Genomic DNA, 10,246 nt, shown 5'->3' with positions numbered 1-10,246 from the left:
GCTGGGCTTGATGCACCCTTGTTCTGACCCAGCATGGCAATTTCTTATGTTCTTATATACCCATCCCCTTCCCCCGCTGTAACTGCTTGTTTGTACAACCCCTTAATAAAGTTAAGGGAAAAAAAACCTACGGCTACTTTCTCGTGATTACGCTTCACCCACTAAGATTTTACTAAGTCATGATTTGCCCACACTAAAGATGGCCGCCCCCGCGCTTAAGAACCTCTCCTTCAAAACAAAGCTCAACTTTCCAAGCTTTCCGAGAACTTTCCCCATAAAAGAAAAACCTCTAAAACGACGGGGGCTCGAGCCGCCGCAGTTCTTGAGAAAAGTCCACAACCCAGCCCACCGCCTCCCCGCCCACAGCAAAGATGGCGGCCGCGCTCACGCGAGACGAGAACGAACCGAGCCGACCCCTCCTAACCCGGAGATTCGCACCAAGGCAACCCGGCGAAACAAACGGCAGGGCGAGAAAGCGCTGATTGGCCAGCGGGGGTCGCGAGACGGCCGCTGATTGGGCGAGGCGCTGGGAAGGGTGGGAGCGGGCGAACCGAGAGGTGCGCGATTCGATTTCCGGCTGAGTGAGAGCCACGGAGAGTGAGAGGGGAGAAGGAGACTGCCTGAGAAAGGTACTAGAGGGAGGGCAGCAAGCGAGAGAAAGGAGAGCCAAACCAACAGGAGAGAGGGACGAGGGAAACCCAGAGAGAGAGAGGAGGGGGAGAGCCAGTGAGAGAGAGGGACAGGGAAGAGGAAGAGCCTACAGAGAGGAGAAAAACCAAATCGACAGGGAGAGAGAGGGTCAGGGAAGAGGGAGACCCACAGAGAGAGAAGGACAGGGAACATAGAAATCCACACAGAGAAAAGAGGGAGAGGGACAAAGAAGAGGGGAAGATACAGAGAGGAGGTAGAGCCAAACCAACAGGGAGAGATAAAGAGGGTAAGAGTCAGGGGAAAGAGAAGAGGTCAAGGACAGGAGGGAGATCCTGAACGTTGGGGGAGAGTAAGAGAGAGTTTCCAGAAATTTGCTGAGAGTTTTGTTGTGTTTTTGAGGGAAAAATAATTAAATTGCTTCTGAGTTTGGGTCCCCCTTCCCTAGGATGATGGCATCTCCTGGAGATGCTTGGGGGAGATTGGTAAGTGGGTCTGGTGGAGGGAAGGAGGCTGGGGTGGGCAAAAAAACCCCTGTCCATTGGGGCCTTTCCTTCACCTGCTTATCACTGAGCCATGGTTAGCGGCACCGCGGTCCCAGAGAATCCTTGGCATGGGTTGGTGAGACAGGACTGACAAGGTGGCCCGTGGGCCACTTGGCCTTTCTTTATCTGCTGGCCTCTGCTACCTCACTTCATTCAAAAACTTAGTCTGTAGTAGCAAAATATGACACGGCGGCGAGTGGCACCTTTATAGACGAATTGATTTATTGAAGTGGGAGCTTTTCAGGGTGCAAGCCCTCTGATGCTTCTGCTATGTACTGTTATTCCAATCCTGGGTGTGAGCTTTTGAGAACACATAGGTGAGGAGCACCCCCCCCCCCCCACACACACACACTCACTCATTCTGAAGAAATGAGGGGAGGGGAGCATCTATGTGGTCTCATATATTGGCATAGGACAAACATCAAGAAGATTCTGGTCTCACTCAGGTCAGGGAGAGTTGATGGAATTGGGTTGCGTGAGAAATTGGTACCCAGAGCCCTTGGGGAAGGTCAAGGCTAGTATTGCTGAACAGACTTTAATTCGTTGCTGTCATAAACGGACCCTGAAGCATGTGGTAATGCTTATCCCGCCTTCCCAGTGGCATCCTGGACCCCAAAATGCTCTCTCCTGGATGCCCAGATTCCCTCATCCTAGACACTTCTGTTCTTACTTTTCACCCAATCGCTTGAAAGGGTGTATCTTATTAGTGACCAAAAGTAAAATTAGTCCAAGAAGTTAAGCAGAAGTAATAACGTTTTCTATAAGACTAGCAAATGGTTAAAGACATTTTAATGTGATTCCTTGAAAAGTGGAAAGAATGTTTTATTTAGGCCCAGAAAAGGGAAGTCTACCCAGTTTACTTCCTGTTGCAGTGTCGGAGACCTCACATGATCTCTGGCTTTCCCTTCACTTTTTCTCAAGTATGGATTCTCTGTCCATCCCAGGCTTTACTCCCTCACTCTCCCGTCACTGTCCCTGGCTCTCCCTCTCTGGCCCTCACCTCTGAGGATCCTTTACCCCTTGTGCCCACCATAGCTAGATGAGGACCTGTGGTTCCTCCCAGCCCCGGCTTTCTCTGATCCTTTGTCAGATGAAGGGAACTCGGGAATCCTGAAAACTTGCATCATTTGTTGGTGTTCTTGTTTCCCTAGCTTAGACACTCTCTTGGTGAGTGGACTCCGCATGAGACCAGTATACCTGAGCTTTTGGGACCACATGCACCTCGCCTACGTGGTCTTGGAAGCTGAGGTATGGCATTGTTTTCGGATGATTCTTAACATCTGGCCCCTCTCCCTAGTGGAATGTTCAGGTCCAGCTGACTTACGAATGCCACCCCCCCCCCCCCACCCCCATATCTTCCTTTTGATAGGTCCCATGTATTAAGCACAGCCCTTCTCTTACTGTCTGCTGTAAAAGGGTCGGGGAGGAGAGAATCAACAAGCTAGGGCTACACAGAAGCAGTTTTCTGTGACTAGGGAAAGTCTTTGTTCCCCCCCCCCCCCCCCCAAAAAAAACCGAAACACCTTCCAACTTCTCAATGTCTCCATTCACCAGGTCTTCCCTGACTTTGTCATGAAGCCCGGCATCTGAAGACCTAAGGAGGCGGTCCTGGATGAAATCAAGAGCCTTGGAAGACAAGGCCACAAGGAAGACAAAATCTGGGGGGAAAAAAAATAAAATTGTAATGTAATGGTTTGATGCAGACGCTGAGTCGTGCTTTACAGAAGTCCAGACATTGAATTACGTCTCTGTTTAGAAGCGGCCTTCTTGCTTCCTTGCTATTGAGGAAGTGAGAGCTGAGTCATGGCCACGCTGGTGAATTGTCCAGAAGCTGGCCTGGCTGACTGACTGAGCACTGGGAGGAAGGGGGGGGACAGATAACGGCCATGGAGGTCGGCAGGTACCTGGTGGGGACGGCGGAGACCTTGCTGCACGGGGAGTTTGGCGGCCACCCCTCCAAAGGCCAGCGCTACGCCCTGAGCTTGACCCATGCCGCCCTCCACATCCAGCGGCTGGTGCCCAAGCCTGAGGACGCGGACCAGCGCACGGTGGTAGCCCTGCGCGAGGTGGCGGGGTGTCACGCCCTGCGCAGCCGCACGCCCACGGAGGCGCACGTGGCCTACTTCTCCGTCTACGCCTACCCGCAGAAGAAGAGGAAGGTGACGGTGGGGTCGGGCCGGACGCGGCAGAGGGCTGTGCGCACCTTCCGGGTGGACGGGTCCGCCGACTACACCCGGAACCAGACGGTGGCAGAGAGGTGGGTGGTGGCGATCAAGTGCCTGCTGCTGGGGGTCCCCATCGGCAGCGAGACCGGTAAGAACCCCAAAGCCATTCACTTGTTTTTCTTTGCTGCTAATAAATTTTAGCTTTTGGCTACAGGAAGTTCAGACGACGTTCCCTCTCTGCCTTGGGTGCTAGCCTCACTCTCCCAACCTTTTATCTTGATATACAGCTAAACCTCAGCAATCGGGTATCTCTCTGCCTCGAAGATGAAACTGTTTTTATCTTGCTTAAGGCCTCTGGGGAAGGCCAAAGGGCACTTATTTTCTGATAAGGCTCTGCTGGGACAGCTCGTTTTGTGGGAAGGAATGGGGGGCGGGGGTTGGCCCGTGATCGTGCAGGATGCATCACTGGTTTGGGGGAGGGGGGGGGGAGAGATTATTTCTGCTGTATCCGCTGATCACCCTTCTCGTCTCTTCCAGAGATCGACCCCGGCCTCTTGCCTCGGCCCCGTCGGCTGCTCCTGCTGGTGAACCCCCAGGGGGGCAGGGGCTTGGCCCTGCAGCACTGCCACGCCCACATTCTGCCCATGATCTCGGAAGCCGATATCAGTTACAACCTCATCCAGACAGGTGAGAGGAGGATTGGTTATTTACACTTTCGGATAATAGGAGGACTAGGGGGCACTCCACGAAGTTAGCAAGTAGCACATTTAAGACTAATCGGAGAAAGTTCTTTTTCACTCAACGCACAATTAAGCTCTGGAATTTGTTGCCAGAGGATGTGGTTAGTGTAGTTAGTGTAGCTGGGTTTAAAAAAAGGTTTGGATAAGTTCTTGGAGGAGAAGTCCATTAACTGCTATTATTAATCAAGTTTACTTAAGGAATAGCCACTGCTATTAATTGCATCAGTAGCATGGGATCTTCTAGGTGTTTGGGTAATTGCCAGGTTCTTGTGGCCTGGTTTTGGCCTCTGTTGGAAACAGGATGCTGGGCTCGATGGACCCTTGGTCTGACCCAGCATGGCAACTTCTTATGTTCTTATGAGCGGATGTGGGGGACCCTCAGGCCTCTGGCTCCAGCACCACAGGGAGGGTGGCAATCTTGTGCATGGCTGCAGACTGTTTTTCTTTGGAAGCTGAACTCTGATTGTAAATCCACTTTCCAGAGAGATCACCAGCTACTAATGAATTTTTTTTTTGTTCTGTTCCCCCCAATGGTTTCTCATGTGAAATCACTGCCTTGGTTGACCTCTTAAGACCAAGGTTGTTCCTGCAGAAGGCCACTTGTGGGAGGGCCGTCCAGCAAGTTTTTCTTGTCCTGAACAGCTGTGGCTGCCTTGAGCCTTTGCCTCTGCCTTGGTATAAACAAAGCTTCCCCCCCCCCCCCCCCCCCTCCTGCCGCCGTTTCTCCCTCACAACGACTTTTCTCTCTTTTTTTTTTTTTTTCTCGCCATCAGAGAGGCAGAACCATGCCCGGGAGCTGGTGCAAGGCCTTAGCCTGGACGAATGGGACGGGATCATCATCGTCTCCGGAGACGGGCTCCTGTATGAGGTGACGACCAGCTGCCCGCCTCCTCTCTCTCTCCTCGCTTACCCCACTGCCCTGGATCGGATTCCTCCGCACTGTAGCCGTTCCGACTCCGGCCCTAGCACATGCAAACCTCTGACCGTGACTGCGTCTCCCTCGCCGGAGAGGCCCTGGCAGCTTCCGCCTCTTGCCCCAGCCTGCCAGGGTTTACTGAGAACGGCTTGCTGACCCGACGTGGTGCCGTCTCCCCATATCGTACTTCCCCCCCCCCCCGGATGCCCGGCACTGCCAGGCTCTGATGCCCAAAGCAGCCTGGCAGGTTGGAAAGTTCCCTGCCACGGTGCCCCTGAAGGTCTTCACACCCCAGATGATTTTCTGAGCGCCCGTCTTGTTTCTCGTCATTGTTTCTGGCTTCCTGACTTCCCCCCTCGCTCACAGAGAGCTCTCGCTCTGCGTGTGTCTCCTTCTCTCGTTCTTTCTTACTTCAGTTTTCTCTCTCCCCCCCCCCCCCCCCCCCCCCTCTCTGCCTTGTCTCAGTTTCTCTCTCATCCCGCTCTCCTTCTCTCTCTGCGGATGGGTTTACACGTCCGCCGGGAGCTGACACCTTCCGTTATCACCTTGCGCAGGTCATTAATGGTCTGATGGAGCGCCCGGATTGGGAAGAAGCCATAAAAACGCCAGTTGGGATCCTCCCGTGCGGATCTGGGAACGCCCTCGCCGGAGCAGTCAACTTCAGTGGCGGGTAAGAGGACAGAGAGTTACCCCTGGCATGCAGAGAGGAAGCTCTCCGGTTGTCAGTAATGAGTACTTGTGCTACAGTGGGGGAGGGGGGGGGCGAGCGTATGAGCTCTGCTGTCACTGTGTTTTATTGGAGGGAGCAGGGGGTTATATCGGGGTGGAGCTGTACAGGGGCATGGGCCCTTGTGTCAGGGGGGCAGCTTCAGTGACCCATGTGCTTTCTTTCCCACCTGACAGGTTCGGGCAGGCTCTGGCACTGGAGCTGCTCCTGAACTGCACCCTGCTGCTGTGCCACGGGGGCATGGAGCCCATGGACCTGGTCTCTGTCACCACCTGCTCAGGCGCCCGCTCCTTCTCCTTCCTGAGCGTGGCCTGGGGCTTCATCTCCGACGTGGACATTGAGAGTGAGAAGTACCGCCACATGGGCTCGGCCCGCTTCACGCTGGGCACCGCCGTGCGGCTGGCCTCGCTCCGCACCTACCGCGGCCGCCTCTCCTACCTGCCGGCCGCCGACGGCCACCGCCCCGTCTCCCGCAGCATCACCCTGGCCGCCAACGGGAGCCTGGCCAACCTCCAGCGGCACGCCCCGCTGCACCGCACCGTCTCCGACATGGCGCTGTGCGAAGAGCGCGATGTCGTGACCAAGCGCAACTCTGCCGCCTCCGTGACGGACACCGGGGAGCTGCCCAGCTTCGAAGCCTCCCCTTCCCCAGCTGCCCTGGACTCGGACAGCTTCACCTTTGACCCCGTGCCCAGCGCCCCTCCCTCTGCCGCCCCTGCCATGGCACCTGGTACAGCTCGACACATGTGGGGTCCCCCCGACGATCTCTTGGTGCCCCTGGACAAACCGGTGCCCGGCGACTGGGTGACGCTGGAGGCGGACTTCGTGCTGGTGTTGGCCATCTACCAGAGCCACCTGGGCGCCGACCTCTTTGTGGCGCCTTTTGCCTCCTTTGGCGAGGGCCTGATCCACCTCTTCTTCGTCAAGGCGGGCATCTCGCGGGCGGCCATGGTCCGCCTCTTCCTGGCCATGGAGCGCGGGAGCCACTTCGAGCTGGAGTATCCGCACTTCACCCACGTGCCTGTCCGCGCCTTCCGGCTGGAGCCCCTCACCAGCAAGGGCATCCTGACGGTGGACGGGGAGCGGGTGGAGTATGGCCCCATCCAAGGCCAGGTCCACCGCCGGCTGTGCAACCTCATCACGGGGACACCGAGAGTGAAGGTGTCCACCTTCTAGCCTCCCGCCCGCACGCCCCTCATCGAGCTGTCGTCTCCTCCTCCTGCTGCTGCTGCCTCGGGGCCCTGGCTTCCTTTTTCCTGTGAATGACTCGAGGCTTGGGGTGGGACAGTAGTCGGATTATATTCGTGGAGGGGAAAGGGGGTTTCCACGCTGACTGAAAACTGCCCAGCTGCACGCCGTGGCTTCACCTCGCCCGCCCTGGGATAGCAGGATCCCGGGCGGCCGGGCTCTTCATCTAGGGCTGCGCTGACCGATCCAGGGCGTCGGCGCAGCGCGAACAATTACCATGACCCATCCAGGTACGGTGGGAGAAAGGGGGAGGGGGGGGGGGGGGGGTGCCCTGCTTGGTTTGGCCTTTAAGCCCCGAGTCCAAGCGCGATGTCTCGTTGGCCAGCCTGGCACCGAGGCGCCCGTCCTTTTTTTCTTCTGGCCTCGGTCACCCTTACACTAGGGGGGGGGGGGTTCCTTCCTTTTTTTGGTTAGCAGTAGCAGCCTCCTTTCCTTGTGTCTTTAGTCCACCGTGCAGAAGATTCGACAGCACCCGCTGGGATTGGAATTAAAAGAAAAAAAAAAACGAGACCGCGCTATAATAACCGGGCTAGGGAGGGGTGGCTTAGACACCTTGCCCCGCGCTGCGTTCACGGGCAGGGGAAGACTCTGAGGTGGGGGCCACCTCGTTTCCCGCTCCTCCTGTGGCTCCAGCCAGTCCAAGCAATACGAAATGAAAGTCGGCCAGGGAGGAAGGGCGAGAGAGCGCCTCCTTCTGCCAGGGCTTTCCGGGAGCCCGGCGCCTCCTTCCTCTGTGAAGCTAGGAAGGGAACGCCAGTGAGACCCCCCCCCCCCCCCTCCCCAGGCATTTGAGGGGATTCCCGCAGGTTGTCGGTTTGGGAGATGCTCCTCTCATGTTCCCACACCCCCCCTTGTCCCCGGGACCAGAAATATCTCTCAGTTTCCAGCTTTATTCCTGGAAGCAGCTGCTTCCTGGCCGGACAGTCTCGTGTGTCAGAACAATACCCGTGTGCTCTTTTTTTTTTTGTTTTTTACCCGGGACCTTTGACGGGATTGCAGGCCCCCCTCGGCTTGCGTGCAAGCGTTTTGTTGTTGTTTTTTTTTTCCCCTTCTCAAGCTGTGCCCTGAGGTGGAGAAGGCCGAGGGGTGGGTACAGTGCCCAGAAGTCGTGGGGCTGCTCCTCTCCTAGAGATTGGAGGCAGGAGGCCAGAGCCGGCACCTTCGCAGGGTCTTCTGATGGCTTTTGTAACATTGAGGGACTCCTCTGGGGGGGGGGGGGGGGGGGGGGAAGCTACAGAGCAGCCAATGGCTCCTTGGGAAACTATAATTGTTTTGGCTATGGGAACATAGACTGAGGTCTCTGCTTCCTGTCCCCTGGAAATTCTTCAGGAGGGGGGGTGGGGGGGGGGGCGCGAGTGTGTGCTTTGTTTTGCGTTGCTGAGGGGGGGGGGGGGCAGGGACTGAGGAGGACTGAGCCATGCCGACTCCTGCCCCTGCCCTCTTACTGATTAGCCATTTGCACTACTGAGCTTATAAATCCCCCCCCCAAAATAACAAGGAGAGCACCCGGATTGTACCCTTGTGCCGGCTGCATCCGGCTCCCACGTCCAAAAACGCATTAGGTGGGTTTCAGTCGGCCTTGGCCACTTCACATTCCAGGGGCGTTTTTAGTATGCGTGGAGCCCTCAGCAGCTTGGGGGGGGACTGGAAGGCAATGCAATACATCAAGATGTGAAGGTTTAATTTTTTCCAGGAAATGTACCTGTTGTTTGCTGCTGCTGCTGTTTTGATGTTTTGTAAATGTTTCTGCAATGAAAAGGTTTGCACTAAACTCCACCACCCCCCCTCCCCCCCCCCCCCCATGCTCCAAATGCGTCCTTTTTAATTTTTGTGTTAAGTGTGAGCAGCGGCTGCTGCTAGGATCCCGGCAGTGTCCCCCCTGCATACTTCCTGTTCGGCCTTTGGAAGGCAGCCTCTGCTCCCCGCTTCCAGCCCCTTGAAACAAGCTCCAAAAGAAATGATTTCCTTACAGGCCTGTTGCATGCAGGGTGAGGGCCTTCACCTCTCTCTAGCTTTTCAGCTGTTTTTTTTATTTTTTTTTTTTTTGCGAGTTAAATGGGGGAGGGGGGATGGGACAAGTAATGTGGTCTCCTCCAACCCTACCTGACTTGGCAAGATGCTCCTTTCCCACAAAAAAAAATTCAATCTAATTCTTGTAATCCCTGCTGACAAACAGCACAGTAGCACCGTTGCTATCATTAAAGTGCCTAAACCTTGCAAGGGCACAATCTTCTGATGATTACTTATTTTTTTTCTTCTCCCCCCCCCCCCCCACCTGTCTGCCTGCCCTTCTCATCTTGCTAGAAAAGGGCTAGTGGGCAGGGCAGCCGGGCTCCTGCATGGAGTTGGGTGTCTACCAGCTGGAAACTGTGGATATGCTACTGCATCTGTAAAAATACCTCTTGGAGAATTCCAGCTGCTCTTCAATCTAAACTTTACAAATCACAAACACACAAAAAAAAAACCAAACCAACCCCTTACTACTGATAGTTTTAGGGCTGAATGCCAGCATCTTGTGTTGGCCTGCTGTATGTCATCTTTGTAATTTAAAAATAAAAAAAAAAAAGTGTTTGAAGGTGTATAACTGCTGTAACCGGTGGTGGGAGGGTGCTGTCAAATATTTCTCTTCAGCTCTGCACTGCTGTTAGGGAAGAACGGTGCCGTGAAGGAAAGCACAAGCCCATTGTATCTGTTCGTCTGACCCCCCTCACCCCCCCCCTCCCCCTCAGATTCAGGCACTGGAGGATGTAGAGGCATTGGTTGTAAAGGGGGGGTGTCATCAGATGGGCTGAGCTGACCCTTGGTTTTTAACGCTACCTCCTCCTACTTCTATTCTCCCCACCCATTGCATGCAGGGAATGTAGTCCTCTCTAAGAAAAGTAGGAACTGTATCTCCCTATATGCACTGTGGGGGCTGGAGCCGCCTCTCGGTGACTGACCCCCCCCCCCCCCCCCTCACTGCAGCCTGTCCTTCCTCTGACTAAGAGGATCATGAACTGGGAGCGGGTAAAGTTACAGCCACTGAATTTATAATAGGCCTGGTTTCGCCCCCCTCAAAGGGCAGGGAGATGTAGTTCCCACCAGACAGGACTACATTTCCCAGCATTCCATGGGGGAGGAAAAACCAGGCCTGGATGAGGTGACCACTTTTTTTTGACAGCCTCTGCTGCCCCCCCTTCTGAAAAAAAGGAAAAGATTCAGAATTGCAGACCCCATTCCTTTCTGTTGTCATTTTTTCTTTAATATATATATAATTT

General features: G+C 55.0%; 1 protein-coding gene across 1 annotated transcript; it reads left to right on the top strand.

Moving 5' to 3' along the window:
- The first annotated feature begins 531 nt into the window (after positions 1-531).
- Positions 532-9,560, top strand: SPHK2 (sphingosine kinase 2). Its single transcript, XM_029584697.1, has 6 exons — positions 532-629; positions 2,748-3,506; positions 3,896-4,045; positions 4,872-4,966; positions 5,569-5,684; positions 5,918-9,560. Exons 2-6 carry the CDS (start codon positions 3,080-3,082, stop codon positions 6,915-6,917), a joined length of 1,788 nt encoding a protein of 595 aa, XP_029440557.1. The 5' UTR covers positions 532-629; positions 2,748-3,079; the 3' UTR covers positions 6,918-9,560.
- Positions 9,561-10,246: the final 686 nt, after the last annotated feature.

This window comes from Rhinatrema bivittatum, chromosome 19 (genome assembly GCF_901001135.1).
Source record: "Rhinatrema bivittatum chromosome 19, aRhiBiv1.1, whole genome shotgun sequence".
In the NCBI taxonomy this organism is placed as follows: domain Eukaryota; kingdom Metazoa; phylum Chordata; class Amphibia; order Gymnophiona; family Rhinatrematidae; genus Rhinatrema; species Rhinatrema bivittatum.
Note: the sequence above shows the minus strand (reverse complement) of the source record. Positions and strands in the feature narration are given on the sequence as shown.